General features: G+C 39.2%; 1 protein-coding gene across 1 annotated transcript in view; it reads left to right on the plus strand.

The window, feature by feature from the left end:
- Nucleotides 1-17,537, plus strand: part of TMED10 (transmembrane p24 trafficking protein 10) — a 49,381-nt gene that overhangs the window by 28,423 nt on the left and 3,421 nt on the right. The window contains exons 3-4 of the mRNA XM_082451896.1: nt 1,300-1,373; nt 17,206-17,332. Of these exons, the coding sequence (XP_082308022.1) occupies nt 1,300-1,373; nt 17,206-17,332 (201 nt within the window). The remainder of the gene's footprint in view (nt 1-1,299; nt 1,374-17,205; nt 17,333-17,537) is intronic.

Raw genomic sequence — 17,537 nt, forward strand, 5'->3', positions numbered from 1 at the left:
CTTTCAATAGCTGAGTCTTTGTTCATGTGTTCCCTTCTGTCCAGATACTTTGTCTGCCGTCAGGTGCTACCTCTCAAGTGAAGTCTGTCCACAGCTAATCTCTTCCCTCTTCTAACCTTTGCTCCATAGCTGGGATTGTCTGAACCATTTTTGTTTTTTCCTTAAAGTTTTATATGCTTTGCATTTTCACTGTAGCTGGTATGCATATTTATGTCTTAGATGCCCATAGAATTATTTGAAGGCAGAGATTGCAATCTCCAGCACGGTTCTAGCACCTTGTGAGTTCTCAATGAGTAGTTTTTGAATTGACATTTCAGAAAATCTCCAGTGTTTCTCAGGGTACAGTACCATTCTCTATGGCTTATGGTCTCAGGAACCACGATGCTTAACTGGCAGTATTTCCCAAAACTCCTTATTTCATGCAGGCAGTTTTTAATTATATAAGTAATCAGGTGAATTCCAGGAGATTGAGACTGAGCAGTTTTCTGGGCCTCTTTTGAATCTTTCCCTTTCTCCTACTTGATGATTTAAGAATAGAATTCCTTTTGATCAAGCTGAATCAGATTATCTTTCCTAATATGAACATTGCTCTGTTGGTCCTACTATCCCAAATAGACTTTTCTGTTTGTAAGAAGTATCCCTGAGAATTTTACTCTTACTGTTAAGTTTCTTCTTGGGCTCTTCTAAAGGCTTTGTGGGAATAGTCCCATAACACTTTATTTACCTATCGAAATGGCCTTACATTGACCAAAATGTTTGAAATAAGTGGAATAGTAGACAAATCCTGTGTACTTTTCAGTACTCATATTTGTATTAAGTAAATTCAAGTTTAGCATATACCCAGTAATCCTTCTCTCAAAATTTCACAGGTCAACCTTTTCAGATGTGGCAATGTGCCTTTTCAGCCTAAGTTGGTGCCCACTACCTATTGGTCTATAGGCCACTCAGTTGTATGCTGTTGTGACTTTTATTTCCTAATCCAGTGAGCCTGTGTGTTTTCTCTTCCCCTGTTCTGTTCCTCTGTAGTACCAGCTGCATTATCTTGTGTCCTGCTCCCTCAGAGATGTTTGCCAGCAGCATGTTCTTGTCACTTTCTGGCACCCCACACACATAGAGGCTTTGTCTGGAATGCTTGTGATTTTTAGCCGGAGCCAGGAATTTTCTGCAGCTGAGTAGGGGGAGGAGTTGCCGCTGTTTCCCTCTATTGAGAGGGTAGGGCTTAGGGAGAGGGAGGGTGGGTGGGTGATTTCCCGGAATTTTAAATATTCCGCACAATGAATCCTTTGATTTCTTTCTCAGGAACAGGGCGGATACCTGACCAACTTGTGATCCTAGACATGAAGCATGGAGTGGAGGCGAAAAATTACGAAGAGGTACGTCCTGCTGTAACAGCCAGTAGAGGCAGTAGTAGCTTGCTGTTCTGTGAGGTTTCTGTGACCTAGTCAGGCCAACAGGCTGTGCTTTGCCCAGAAGGCTGTGGTTTTCTCAGCAGTCATGTGATAACCAGCTTGATATAAAAAGTTGTGTTAACAGCCTTGAACAATAATTCTGGCTGTGCTGTCAGCCAAATGACTGGACCAACTGTCCCATAGAAATGTTGGTGTGATAAAACTCAAGCCTATGCCATTAGTGCTCTTGAGGTGTCTGAAACCAGATATATATTTACAATTTTTAAAAGCTGGAATTCATTTATGTTAATGTTCAAGGTTAAGAAAAGTGATTTTTTAAAAAATTCCTATGGCTTTTATTCCCAGACTGACAGCTATATATATAGCTAGGGCATAGATTCAGTGCTGTTTTAGACTTGAACAGTTGTGCTGTCTTTGAGAAACACAATAATCAAAAGTAGCTTTTAGTTAAAATAATTTCAAGTTTTTCAAAGAGAGTGCAAGATGGAAGAAAAAACTGCAAGAGACTAGGAGTTTTGCTGACAGGAAGTATTGTAGAGAATAAAAATAGGCATTTATTTGGGTGGTAGGGAGGTGGAAGTGTGCATAGAATTAGGGGAAGGGAGACCAAGCCCTTTTAATCTCAATTATTGTGAGAGACTCTGGGGGCAGCACAAAATGGTTCTTCAAATGAAGAGCACCTTTGAAAAACCACAAGAACTATTTAAGACTGGAGGATTGATCTTTACAGAAAGATAAGAGTGTTTGTACCGAGATCAGTCTTTTTACAGCAGTACCTGAAGGCATGAAGAAGAGGTGGGGTACAGGAAATGTAAATGGCTTTTGAAGAATGTAAACTGAATAAACAAAGGAAAGTTGTTTTAAGTGATTTAAGAGAATTTTCTAGGAATGATGAAACAGGAGAAGTTGTTCTATCTTTGGTCAGAACTTGGAAGGGAAATATCCTAAAATGGAAGATTGGAAGCGACTGGCTGGTTCTACAACAGGAAGTAGTACTACAATGATTGCAGCTTTCCAGGTCTTTCCTCTTTTTTCCTAGTTCATGTGTGTGTTCAATTGAACAAAACTGGACTGAGTTATTTGTAGGGAATAAACAGGAGCAAGTGATGCAGTTGTGAATGGAAGACAATTCCTAGTGAGACTTTGATTTGCTTGTTTCTGTCTCCAGGCTAGTTTAAGTAAAAGAAATAAAGCAAGAGCTTCTTTGTTTGACGAACTTAAGAGTAAACTGAAAAATCCAAGAATCCTAATTATATCTAAATAAGAGCATGTAAGTTAAAGCACTGTTGTACGGTATAAAACACTAAGAAAAATGTTGTATTATCATGCGGTAGAAGAATAGGTAAAATGATTTTCAGTTTTTGAGTACTGCTGCTATATTCTCAACCTCAGATTGGCTATTAGACATAGCTTGTTTTTCTCTAAAACAGATGGTATTATTGTGAGTTTACGTATAGAATGATGTGGACGTCACTATCGTATGGCATTTTTTTAAATTATTTTTTTAATATATCTTTATTGGAGTATAGCTGCTTGACAATACTGCACTAGCCTCTGTCGCACAACAGAGTGAATCGGCCACATGCACACATACATCCCCATGTCCCCACCCTCTTGAGCCTCCCTCCCACCCTCCCTATCCCGCCCCTCTAGGTCATTGCAAAACCGAGATGATCTCCCTGTGCTATGCAACTAACTGCTTCCCACTAGCTATTTTACATTCGGTAGTGTATATATGTCGATGCTACTCTCACTTCGCCCCAGCTTCCCCCTCCACCCCGTGTCCTCAAGTCCATTCTCTATGTCTACGTCTTTATTCCTGCCCTGCCACTAGGTTCATTAGTACCATTTTTTTTTAGATTCCGTATATATGCGTTAGCATACGGTATTTGTTTTTCTCTTTCTGACTTACTTCACTCTGTATGACAGACTCTAGGTCCATCCATCTCACTACAAATAACTCAGTTTCATTTCTTTTATGGCTGAGTAATATTCCATTGTATATATGTGCCACATCTTCTTTATCCATTCATCTGTCGATGCACATTTAGGTTGCTTCCATGTCCTGGCTATTGTAAATAGTGCTGCAACGAACATTGTGGTACATGTCTTTTTTTGAATTATGGTTTTCTTAGGGTATATGCCCAGTAGTGGGATTGCTGGGTCATATGGTAGTTCTATTTTTAGTTTTTTAAAAAACCTCCATACTGTTTGCCATAGTGGTTGTATCAATTTACATTCCCACCAGCAGTGCAGGAGGGTTCCCTTTTTACCACACCCTTTCCAGCATTTATTGTTTGTAGGTTTTTTTGATGCTGGCCTTTCTGACCGTTGTGAGGTGATACCTCATTGTAGTTTTGATTTGCATTTCTCTAATAATTAGTGATGTTGAGCATCTTTTCATGTGCCTCTTGGCCATCTGTATGTCTTCTTTGGTGAAATGTCTATTTAGGTCTTCCACCCATTTTTTAATTGGATTGTTTGTTTTTTTGATATTGAGCTCCATGAGCTGTTTGTATATTTTGGAGATTAATCCTTTGTCCGTTGTTTCATTTGCACATATTTTCTGCCATTCTGAGGGTTGTCTTTTCGTCTTGTTTATGGTTTCCTTTGCTGTGCAAAAGCTTTTAAGTTTCATTAGGTCCCATTTGTCTATTTTTGTTTTTATTTGCATTACTCTAGGAGGTGGGTCAAAAAAGACCTTGCTGTGGTTTATGTCAAAGAGTGTTTTTCCTATGTTTTCTTCTAAAAGTTTTATAGTGTCTGGTCTTACGTTTAGGTCTTTATTCCATTTTGAGTTTATTTTTGTGTATGGTGTTAGGTAGTGTTCTAAATTCATTCTTTTACATGTAGCTGTCCAGTTTTCCCAGCACCAGTTATCGAAGAGGCTGTCTTTTCTCCATTGTATGTTCTTGCCTCCTTTGTCGTAAATTAGGTGGCCATATGTGCATGGGTTTATCTCTGGGCTTTCTATCTTGTACCATTGATCTATATTTCTGTTTTCGTGCCAGTACCATACTGTCTTTTTTTTTTTTTAATACAGCAGATTCTTATTAGTTATCCATTTTATACATATTAGTGTATATATGTCAATCCCAATCTCCCAATTCATCACACCACCACCACCACCACACCTGCCACTTTCCCCCCTTGGTGTCCATACATTTGTTCTCTATATCTGTGTCTCTATTTCTGCCCTGCAAACCGGTTCATACTGTCTTGAATACTGTAGCTTTGTAGTATAGTTTGAAGTTGGGGAGCCTGATTCCTCCAGCTCCATTTTTCTTTCTCAAGATTGCTTTAGCTATTCGGGGTCTTGTGTGTTTCCATATGAATTGTAAAAATTTTTTTCTAATTCTGTGAAGAATGCCACTGGTAATTTGATAGGGATTGCATTGAATCTGTAGGTTGCTTTGGGTAGTATAGTCATTTCCACAATATTGAGTCTTCCAATCCAGGAACATTGTATATCTCTTCATCTGTTTATGTCATCTTTGATTTCTTTCATCAGTGTTTTATAGTTTTCTGACTACACGTCTTTCACCTCCTTAGATAGGTTTATTCCTAGGTATTTTATTCTTTTTGTTATGATGGTAAATGGGATTGTTTCCTTAATTTCTCTTTCTGATTTTTTGTTGTTAGTGTATAGGAATGCAAGAGATTTCTGTGCATTAATTTTGTATCCTGCAACCTTACCAAATTCATTGATTAGTTCTAGTAGTTTTCTGGTGGCATCTTTAGGATTTTCTATGTATAGTATCATGTCATCTGCAAATAGTAACAGTTTTACTTCTTCTTTTCCAATCTGTATTCCTTTCTTTTTCTTCTATGATTGCCGTGGCTAGGATTTCCAAAACTATGTTGAGTAAGAGTGGCGAGAGTGGACACCCTTGTCTTGTTCCTGATCTTAGTGGAAATGCTTTCAGTTTTTCACCATTGAGTATGATGTTTGCTGTGGATTTGTCATATAAGGCCTTTATTATGTTGAGGTAGGTTCCCTCTATGCCCATTTTCTGAAGAGTTTTTATCATAAATGGGTGTTGAATTTTGTCAAAAGCTTTTTCTGCATCTATTGAGATGATCATATGGTTTTTATTCCTTAATTTGTTAATGTGGTGTATCACATTGATTTGCGTATATTGAAGAATCCTTGCATCCCTGGGATAAATCCCACTCGATCATGGTGTATGATCCATTTGATATGTTGTTGGATTCTGTTTGCTAGTATTTTGTTCAGGAATTTTGCATCTCTGTTCATCAGTGATATTGGTCTCCAATTTTCTTTTTTTGTGATATCTTTTTCTGGTCTTGGTATCAGGGTGATGGTGGCTTCGTAGAATGGATTTGGGAGTGTTCCTCCCTCTGCAATTTTTTGGAAGAGTTTGAGAAGGATCGGTGTTAGCTCTTCTCTAAATGTTTGATAGAATTCGCCTGTGAAGCCATCTGGTCCTGGACTTTTGTTTGTTGGAAGATTTTTAATTACAGTTTCAACTGGGAGATTGGGATTGACATGTATACACTGATGTGTATAAAATGGATGACTAATAAGAAAAAATAAATAAATAAATAAACAACAACAAAAAATTACAGTTTCAATTTCATTGCTTGTGATAAGTCTGTTTATATTTTCTAATTCTTCCTGGTTCAGTCTTGGAAAATTGCACCTTTCCAAGAATTTGTCCATTTCTTCGTAGTTGTCCATTTTATTGGCATATAGTTGTTTGTAGTAGTCTCTTATAATCCTTTGTATTTCTGCAGTGTCGGTTGTGATTTCTCCTTTTTCATTTCTAATTTTATTCATTTGTGTCCTCTCCCTTTTTTTCTTGATGAGTCTGGCTAAGGGTTTGTCCATTTTGCTTATCTTCTCAAAGAACCAGTTTTTAGTTTTATTGATCTTTGCTGTTGTTTTCTTCATTTCTATTTTATTTATTTCTGCTCTGATCTTTATGATTTCTTTCCTTCTACTGACTTTGGGTTTTCTTTGTTCTTCTTTCTCTAGTTGCTTTAGGTGTAGGGTTAGATTGTTTATATGCGATTTCTCTTGTTTCTTGAGGTGAGATTGAATTGCGATAAACTTCCCTCTTAGAACTGCTTCTGCTGCATCCCATAGGTTTTAGGTTGTCCTGTTTTCATTGTCATTTGTTTCTAGGTATTTTTTTATTTCTTCTTTGATTTCTTCTGTGATCTCTTGGTTGTTTAGTAGTGCACTGTATAGCCTCCATGTATTTGTGGGTTTTTTTTTTTTTTTTTTTTTGGCTGCATTGGGTCTTTGTTGCTGTGTGCAGGCTTTCTCTAGTTGCAGCGAGCAGGGGCTACTCTTCATTGCAGTGTGCGGGCTTCTCATTGTGGTGGCTTCTCTTGTTGCAGAGCACAGGCAGGCTTCAGTAGTTGTGGCACGAGGGCTCAGTAGTTGTGGCTCACGGGCTCTAGAGCGCAGGCTCAGTAGTTGTGGCACACGGGCTTAATTGCTCCACGGCATGTGGGATCTTCCTGGACCAGGGCTCGAACCTGTGTCTCTTGCATTGGCAGGCGGATTCTTAACCACTGCGCCACCAGGAAATCCCTGTATTTGTGTTTTTTACAGTTTTTTCCTGTAATTGATTTCCAATCTCATGGCATTGTGGTCAGAAAAGATGCTTGATAACGATTTCAGTTTTCTTAAATTTTCCAAGGCTTGATTTGTGACCCAAGATGTGATCTATCCTGCAGAATAATCTGTGTGCACTTGAGAAGAAAGTGTATTCTGCCACTTTCGGGTGGAATGTTCTATAAATATCAATTAAATCTATCTGGTCTGTTGTGTCATTTAAAGCTTGTGTTTCCCTATTTATTTTCTGTTTGGATGATCTGTCCATTGGTATAAGTGGGGTGTTAAAGTCCCCTGCTATTATTGTGTTACTGTCAGTTTCCCCTTTCATGGTTGTTAGCATTTGCCTTATATATTGAGGTGCTCCTATGTTGGGTGCATAAACATTTATAATTGTTATATCTTCTTGGATTGATCCCTTGATCATTATGTAGTGTCCTTCCTTATCTCTTGTAACAGTCTTTATTTTAAAGTCTATTTTATCTGATACGAGTATTGCTACTCCAGCTTTCTTTTGATTTCCATTTGCATGGAATATCTTTTTCCACCCCTTCATTTTCAGTCTGTATGTGTCCCTTGGTCTGAAGTGGGTCTCTTGTTGACAGCATATATATGGGTCTTGTTTTTGTATCCATTCGGCCAGTTTGTGTCTTTTGGTTGAGGCATTTAATCCATTTTACATTCAAGGTTATTATTGATATGTATGTTCCTATTACCATTTTCCTAATTGTTTTGGGTTTGTTTGGTTTGTTTTTGTGGGTCTTTTTCTTCTCTGTGTTTCCCACCTAGAGAAGTTTCTTTAGCATTTGTTGTAAAGCTGGTTTGGTGATGCTGAATTCTCTTAGCTTTTGCTTGTCTGAAAAGCTTTTGATTTCTCCGTAGAATCTGAATGAGATCCTTGCTAGGTAGAGTAATCTTGGTTGTAGGTTTTTCTCTTTCATAACTTTAAGTATATCCTGCCACTCCCTTCTGGCCTGCAGAGTTTCTGCTGAAAAGTCAGCTGATAACAGCTGATATGGGGTGTCCTTTGTATGTTATTTTTTGTTTTTCCCTCGCTGCTTTTAACATTTTTTCTTTGAATTTAATTTTTGTTAGTTTGATTAATATGTGTCTTGGTCTGTTTCTCCTGGGGTTTATCCTGGATGGGACTGTCTGCTTCCTGGACTTGGTGACTATTTCCTTTCCCATGTTAGGGAAGTTTTCCACTGTAATCTCTTCAGATATTTTCTCAGACCCTTTCTTTTTCTCTTCTTCTTCTGGGACCCCTATAATTCGAATGTTGTTGCATTTAGTGTTGTCCCAGAGGTCTCTGAGATTGTCTTCAGTTCTTTTCATTCTTTTTTCTTTATTCTGCCCCTCGGCAGTTATTTCCACGATTATGTCTTCCAGCTCACTTATTCGTTCTTCTGCCTCAGTTATTCTGTTATTGATTCCTTCTACTGTATTTTTCATTTCAGTTATTGTGTTGTTCAACTCTGTTTGTTCTTTAGTTCTTCTAGGTCTTTGTTAAACATTTCTTGTATTTTCTCAATCTGTGCTTCCATCTTATTTCCAAGATTCTGGATCATCTTTACTATCATTACTCTGAATTCTTTTTCAGATAGATTGCCTATTTCCTCTTCATTTATTTGATCTTTTAGGCTTCTACCTTGATCATTCATCTGTGATATATTTTTTTGTTGTTTCCTTTTTTTTTTTTGATGAGTGGGATTGTGTTCCTGTCTTACTGGTTGTTTGGCTTGAGGCTTTCAGCACTGGAGTTTGTACACTGTTGGGTAGAGTTGGGTCTTGGTGCTGAGATGAGGACCTCTGGGAGACCTCACTCCGATGAATATTCCCTGGGGTCTGAGGTTCTCTGTTAGTTTGGTGGTTCGGACTTGGAGTTCCCACCACAGGAGCTTTGGCCTGACCCTTGGCTCGTGAACCAAGATCCTGCAAGCTACGCGGAGCAGCAAAAAAACGGGGGAGGGGGAGAACGATAACAAAGAAAAAAATAAAATTAGACTAGGAAACTAGCAGATATGTTAGAAAGAATATAAAAATAAAAATATAGATGAAACAACAACCAGAAGGTAAAACAGAACCACAGTAGTAAGAAAGAGGAGGAGAGGAAAAAAAATAAAAGGTGGAAAAGGCCTTGGCTGTGGAGGGCGGGACCTAAGCAGGGGCGGGGTTTGGGTGGTGGGTGGGACCTATGCTTAGGACTTATGCTTAGGGCTGGAAAAGGCCCGGGGGGGTGGGGCTTAGGCTCAAGGAACAGAAGGGGCTCAGAGAGTGGGGGACCCCACCTGGGAGCTCAGCAGGTTTCCAGGCTCAAGTGGGCAGGGCCATCCCAGAGGGCCCCCTCCAACCCGCCTCTCCTGATCTCCCTGGCCTCCCTCCTATGCCCCCAGGACCCACGCGGCCCCAAGAGGGCCTCTGAGGGCGTAGGACCCAGCCCGAGAGCCAGGCAGACTTCTCCGGCCGATTGGGCAGGGGATAGCATGCTCCCCCCTGATCCGAGCCCCCAAGGGTCCCTGCAGGCATGGGAAACCCTCCCACCCTCAGCCACCCCTCAGAAGCGCTGGTCCTATCTGGCCTCCACTTCTCCTCCCCTCTCAGTCCCCCCACATCCTACCAGTTAACTTGGGGTTTCCTCCCGTCACCTTGGGCGTGGAGGTCCCCCACCAGCATCCTGCAGGCGCCGTAGTTGTGGGGAGACGCAGACTCCACATCTTCCCACACTGCCATTTTGACTCCGCCCCCCCATGTGGCATTTTAGAATCCCCATACCTCCTGGAATTTCCATCATCCTTGGACTTTGTTGACACTGGGAAAGGGCCTTTATCTTTCATGACCTTTTACTTACCCAAGAGGGGAATCCCTAGCAGAAAGGAAACCACAGTGCTTCCTTTGCCTGCTTCCTGCTTCGGAAGTCTGGCATGTCCTAAGCCTTTCTTTACGCACATGGTTGCAACACAACTCTAAATTCTCTTTCTTAACCAAGAAACTCCTCCCACTGCCTTCTTCGTGGTCTACCTCCCCACTCCCCCACCCCCCAAAAAGCAGATTAGACTGAGACAGAGGAGGACAAGTGGTTATTACACAGGCCAAAGACTAGCCCTTTTCTCAGTCTGTGGCTAGGCTGCCTTAAACCTTGCTCAGAAATAGCTATTAGTTGTCTCTGGGCTAATGCCTGTGACAAGAACATAGATAGTAGAAGCACTTGTTGAGTGGTTAATTATCAGAGAGCAGTGAGCATATGCAGAGGTTTTGAGGCATTTAATTTCAGGCCCTTGAGGCAGGGGAGAGACTTTATCTCCAGAGGATTGCGGCCCTTCAGCATCAGTATTTAGATTCAGGAAGGTGGCACATTTCTTTTAATGTTTTTTTCACATCACAGCTCTCCCTCACATTTGCAGACTTCCTAATTCTGAAATCCCATGTGGTCCTGTAAGATTCAGTAGTAATCGCTGTCTAAATAGCTGGACAGAGTACCACACTACCTACTAAATTGTTATGGAGGATTAGTTAATGCATGTGAATTGCTATGTAAACATGATACAAATGTAAGGTGACATTATTTGAAGGCAGAATGGTTGCCATTTTGTAAAGAAGCATAGTCTTGTAGTTTACATTCTTTAAAGAGAAAGAATGTGTATTTCCTCAGAAATAAAGCAGTTTTGATTCCCTCCGTTGTATTTTAAGGACCTCTCACCACTATCAGAGGGTGGCATTTGCCCCTCAGAGGGTGGCATTTTTGTAGAATCAGTATGTGAATTGAGCCATTTCTTTTTAGTTTGTGGTCTGTGAACTAGAACAGCGGTTTGGAGGGACTTACTGTCTAATCTTACAGTTGTGGGAATGAAGGCAATTATCCCACCAAGAAGGAGCTGTCTGACATATCCTCTAACTCTTGGGCTGTGTCTGTCCCCTCTTGCTTGGATGTCAGCGTTTTCAACTCAGCTAAAGTCATGTTTTGCCTAGGGGTTCTATTAGTATGCCATTTGCTACCAACAAATACACCAAAAACACAGTTGCAGTTGTTGGAGCAACAGCTGAAGGCTTTCCAAACGTTCTGTTTCTCTGAACGCCCTCATGAAGGAGGAACTCTGGTTTTATATACTTGATCCAAAATCCCTTTCTTGACATAAATTAAATGAAATAACATGGGAGGCACCTGACACATAGGTGATCAGTTCAGTAGATTTTAGTTCCCTTCTCCTACCCTTTCTAGAAACTGCCAAATGGCTATGACAGAGTAAATAGGATCTTTCTAAATTTCATTCATTTAGCCCTAAGGTTGGCAGTATTAGCTGGACTTATTTTGGCACATTGTTGACCTTTTGACCTTCATTGAAGAAGCCGGTGATTCACATGCCCCCATGCATAAGTAGACTTGCCTTTGGGTGTACAACTGTCTTCATTATCTTGATTGTGTTAGACTGGATGGTCTCCACTTTTATTGCTATGCTTCTAAAATTTGCAGGAGCTGTGGAGTGGGGTGTGGAGATAACAGAGTCATTTGTCTGAATCTGGCTCTCCTCAAGAAGCTTCTCTCTTGAGTTTCTCAGTGTTCCACCAAGGGAAAGAATCTAGTGATTGTCTAGAGGCTGGTTTCACATGTGTGTTTTAAGAAGCAGTCTTTCAGATTTAATACCTTTCCTTGGTACAATTACATAGAACTCTGAACTCTTTAGATTCACATCATCATTAGAGGAATGGAAGATTTGGATATGGTTTAAGAAGAGTAATTTTACAGTTATTTTGGAGGTGTCGTAGATACACAGGGAAAGCTTTTCCAAACAGTACCTACCATTACAGATGAAGAATGATAGATATTGTGGTAGAGAGAACTTTTTCCTAGGCAGTGGGCCTGGTGAAGATGAATGCTGAGTGAAAGTAAATGCAGAGTGCTCTTAACATACAGGGAGTGTGTGCTTCAGGGGACCAGCAGCACATATCTGCTATGAGAAAGTTGGCTCCTTAAAGAAGGCATAGAATGGACCTAATGGGTTAGCTACAAGTGTGTACCGTGTATCAGGCATGTGGGACTACACAAAGTATATGTCATTCTAATTCTGTTGAGTTCAAGATCCAAACCAGTGTGGGGGAAAAGGATAAAAAGCAAAAACAATGTGAATATGACAATATATGATTGAGTGTTAATTGTGTGACACAGTCTAAGTGTTTTAGGGCATTAGGGAAGAGGGAATCAGTGTTAACAGTAGTGGTTAAAGGAGGCTTCATGGTTAAGGCTGGAAAGATAGGTACGATTTGGATACACTGAGTGTGTATGCTTTTGGAAGTCAGGGATTCATTTTTGCTTACATTTTACAGCAGAGCTTTGCAGTTGTTCTGTTGTTGTTGTTTTTTAAAATTAATTTATTAATTTATTTATTTTTGGCTGTGTTGGGTCTTCGTTTCTGTGCAAGGGCTTTCTCTAGTTGGGGCAAGCGGGGGCCACTCTTCATCGCGGTGCGCGGGCCTCTCACTATTGCGGTCTCTCTTGTCGCGGAGCACAGACTCCAGACGCGCAGGCTCAGTAGTTTGTGGCTCACGGGCCTAGTTGCTCCGCGGCATGTGGGATCTTCCCAGACCAGGGCTCGAACCCGTGTCCCCTGCATTGGCAGGCAGATTCTCAACCACTGCGCCACCAGGGAAGCCCGCTTTGCAGTTTTGATGCTAAATAAATGCTTTGGTGACCCTGGGTAGGGAGTCAAGAGACCGTGGTACTGCTAGTCTTGGTCTTCCCCTCAAAGGACTGAATAACTTTATGGAATCATGAGTTTCCTCATTTGTAAAATGAAGTCTCTTGTAGCTCTGATATTTTTGATTATTTAATGGTTAAATGCAGTCTACAAGGGGAATGCTACCTCCTAGTGGAGAACCTATGGTACACATTGTCAGATAGGGTTTGCTTTTATCAGACTGTTGGCAAAACACACATCATCCTTCCAACCGTGGAAGAGAAAAGTAGACTAGAATAATGGCCTGCCTTCGTGAAATGTATAATTTCACATTCTTACAGACGCTTTGAACATTGAATCAGATGTTTTGAATAGCAGAACAACAGTCAGTGGGGATATTGATAGAGGTTTTCTTGTTAGCTTTTTGTACTGACTGATGTAAAGTCTTGATGATACTCTTCTTTTCTTCTTCTTCTTATTAATTATTTATTTGGCTGCATTGAGTCTTAGTTGCAGCATGTGGGATCTTCGTTGTGACGCTCAGGCTTCTCTCTAGTTGTGTGCAGGCTCCAGAGTGCATGGGCTCGGTAGTTGCAGCACGTGGGCTCTCTAGTTGTGGTGCGCAGGCTCAGTAGTTGTGGTGCACGGGCTTAGTTGCCCCGCAGCGTGTGGGATCTTAGTTCCCCAACCAGGGATTGAACCCGCGTCCCCTGCATTGGAAGGCACATTCTTAACCACTGGACCACCAGGGAAGTCCCTTGATGATACTCTTTGAATGCTTAGTCCTGGGCAAGCGAAGAGGGTCTACTTTAAAATACTTAGGATAATTTGTTTTAAAATTTTATTCTATTAGTTATAAAAATTAGAGTAATGCAGTATGAAACCTATGAAGTTTGACTGATAACCTGGACAACTTAGCCAGATCTTTGTGGCCTACTATAGCTCATTCACTTCACTTTTGATCCAGATAAAACTTAGTCTAGTCATCTGGTTTTCTTCACCAAATTTTTGTACCTACAGAATAAAATATAAACTCAGACTTGGATTGCAATTCTAGCTCAACCAAGCTCTGAGACCTTGGGCAAGTTATTTAACACTCTGAGCCTTAATTTCCTCATCTGAGAAATTTAGGAATAATGATATTCACCATGTATAGGATTATGTTATGAGGATTAAGTGAGAGTATAAGATATAAAATACGGATCACATTCTGGGTATATAGTAATAGGTCTAATTCATTATATTACCTTCTTCATCCTCATCCTCAATTTAGCTCCAGCCTAACTTTTGAGCCTTATATTTGCTATTACCCACCACCCACCCCCAAGCACACGTGCACGCACACACGCATACATCTGCCTACTTATATCTAGGCTACTCATGGCCTCCTAAGCAGGGCCTGCACTTTCTTCCCATATCTGTCTCTCCCATCTCTTAAAATCCTGTACAACTTGTATGAACCAACTCCCCTACTTCCTGTTAAGCTTTCCTTTATTCTTCCAATTGTAATTAAGTTCATGCTACTTTCTTTCCATTCCACTTCCAATGTGTACCTTTGTTGTAGAAGTTAATACATAGTGCTTTATATTATGGTTGTAGCTTTTTAGGTGAGCCTCTCCAGGAGACTGAGCTTCTTAGGAGCAGAGATGATAATTTATCTTGGTGCCTTGCACATAATAAGCACTCAAAAAAACATTGTTAGGGTATTAAAATGTTAAAAAACAAAACAGAAAAACCTTTTTACATTTGTTTTGATTTCTAGGTTTAGATTAAATGTAGAAATATATTCATTATTTTTGTTATTTCCACTGAGTATCCATGATGTGTTAGATGGTTGAAATAGCAAGTTGGTTTTCAATATTGTTTTAGTCTTTTGGCAATTCTTTAAGTTTGCTAGATTTTAAACTAGTATCAAGAATAAAGGTATCAGGCAGAGATGTTTTTTAGGGAAAGAGACCTTCATCCCACTCAAGAAGTCTGCAAATAATTTACTGAATTAAGGACAGGATTGAGTAGGGATTTCATTGAGAAAATGAAATCGACTTGGATGATATATTATGAATAGAAGAATAGAGTCTAGAGTAGGTCCTATACTAGAAAAGGGGTTAGGAAATTGAATGATTAAGTAAACAGTGGCCCATATGCCATATGGAATACTATGTAGCAGTTAAGAAGTATGAGGTGAATCTATAAGCACTGAAGTTTTTGGAAAGATTTTATTAAATGAAAAGAAGGAAGCCATAGAACAACATATACATTATGATCGCATTTATAAGTATGTTTTTAATTATATTTTCCTATGTACATTTACATACATACAAAGGCGTAAATAGTGTGTTATCTTCTGACAAGGTCTAGAAAGATGTACACCAAGTTCATAACCACCTCTGGGAAGAAATGTGTGGATGTGGGGATCGAGGAGCTATGAAGATGGGCCTTTTGTTTTTGTTTCCTTTGCTTCTGAATAATTTAAATTCTTTAGTAAGGGGACATATTTATATGTTTCTTGTACAGCTAAAAAATAAATGAAACACCGGAAAGGAAAAGGATTGGGAACAGGTTTGGGGGACTATATTCTACAAAGGCTATTCTCAGTACCAAATTTATTTTCATTCCAAGCTCCTTTTTGGGGTTTTAGGCCTTTGGGCTATTGTCATTTAACCAAAAAAAGGGTGGGGAGTTAGAAGTAGTCTTCAAAGTAATTTTTAAGAATATTATTTTCAGCTGGCAGAGAGAGGGTACAGCCATAGTTTCACTTCCAGTTCCTTTTATAAGTTTCTATTTAAGGAGCCTTAAAGCACTTATCTCTAAAGATGTATCATGCTGTTGCCTTCATACTATCTCATTCAAGAAGCTTTGGAGGGGAAAGCATATACCAGGAGGGAAAATGTTAAACAGCCTAAGGTTCAGCTTATCATATATGTCTTGTATCTTTTTCCTGGGGGGATTTCTATGCTCTGCACCTCTATATGAAATCAATTAACAGATATATATTGTAGGTTAATGGCAAAACCTGGTGTTTAGGTATTCAGCTAAGAGTGTTAGCTCAGCGTATTAACTAACCATTGTAAATCTTATACCCAGTTAGCTTTATTCTGTTCTGTAGCTAGCTGTCAGTCAAGCTATTAACTGTATTCAACATTTTACAATTGTAAGAAAATGTACATCCAGTGAAAGAAAACTTAGGTGGATCATTACAAATCCATCACCATATTTTAGGTACCTTAAATATAAACTCAATTTTTATATCCCTATCTTAACAGCAGTTTTTAGTTTTCTTTTATTTTAAATAACTTTGTCTTGTTCTTCACAGGTTCAATGAAGAATATAGTTTAGTGAAGAGAACACAAGAACACCCTCAAACTATTCCCATTCATCCCACATTAACTGCTATTAACATTTAACAGAGAAAAAGAACGAGGAAGGTGAATTGGACAGAAGAGAAGAAAAAGTAGGGAGTTATATAGAGAATGTATAGGGAGTAAAGAAGCAGATGTAGAAATATTTTTTGAAGAGTTCTCTGTGGAAAAAAATTTAAGAGCAACTGGTATATGAGTTTTAAGATCTGGAAAACTCTGGTGTTATATCCCCATTTTAATACAAATCATAATCTAAGATTGGTGAAGAAAAAACAAATAGAATAATGAAATCCTCTCTCTGATCATATATGCCTTTAGTTACTAGATACTCTTGGAGGTTTAACAGTGGTCTGGGGTGAAAAAGGAAGACAGTTTATTTCTCATACCCTTCATTCCTTAGCACACAGCGATGTCCTTGGAGATTTATTTTGATAACTGGCTATGTAATTTAAAAACACGTGGGGATATGGGGATATATATATACATATAGCTGATTCACTTTGTTATACAGCAGAAGCTAACACAACATTGTAAAGCAATTATACTCCAATAAAGATGTTAAAAAACAAAAACCAAAAAACACGCAGTGCAATTTTTTTTTTTTTTTTTTTTTTAAGCAGAGAGCTAGGATTCATCTGGGTTCTAGAGCTCTGTTACAAACCTTAAAGCTGTTGTGGGATTTAAATGAGCAAACCAGAATTCTCTAATTTTGCATCTTGAGTTACTATCTTAATGTTATAGTTATATGTACTCTCTCATTCCTGTGCATTCCCTATTGGGAATTTGGTGTGTTTTCTTCTCAAAACCACATTTGACTAATACTATGGCGCTCACACTTATGCTAATAATATTGCTTATTTCTTAGACAAAAGTGGAAAGGCAAAGTAAAATGCTTTATTAAAGTCATAAATCTTGGAAAAATAATATATCTTATTTTATAGGCTACCATATTATAGGACTACTAAGGAGGTTTTAATCAAAATTAAAGTATAAAAAAAGTCTGAGATGGAAACATATAGACAGTAGGGAAGGGAAGAAGCCCAAATTTTAAAATGTGTTAGAATGATGACAGAAGAAATTTTAAGTTTGGTGAAACTTTTAAAAAGCCTCCTCTGTTATGTTGTGTTCTTGACTGGAGCAGCTTTTTCAGGGAGTGTGTTCATAATTACTTTCTTTTCCAGATTGCAAAAGTTGAGAAGCTCAAACCTTTGGAGGTAGAGCTACGACGCCTAGAAGACCTTTCAGAATCCATTGTTAATGATTTTGCCTATATGAAGAAGCGAGAGGAAGAGATGCGTGATACCAATGGTGAGGGGAGGGCAGCTCTTGTTTCTCAGTACGTGCACCGTAAAGGAGATAGATCCCCAAACTTTAAATTCTGGTGTACCTTTTTCTCAGTTTTGCCAAAGGGAGTTGTGTGGAAGGATAATTGCTTACTTCGGTGTTGTTGCTCTACAGGTAAATGAGCCTTGTTAGATTTTCAAGGGAATAGCAGTTTTTTCTGTGATAAGCA

Source organism: Balaenoptera physalus (assembly GCF_965194825.1).
Source record: "Balaenoptera physalus genome assembly, chromosome: 2".
Classification (NCBI taxonomy): domain Eukaryota; kingdom Metazoa; phylum Chordata; class Mammalia; order Artiodactyla; family Balaenopteridae; genus Balaenoptera; species Balaenoptera physalus.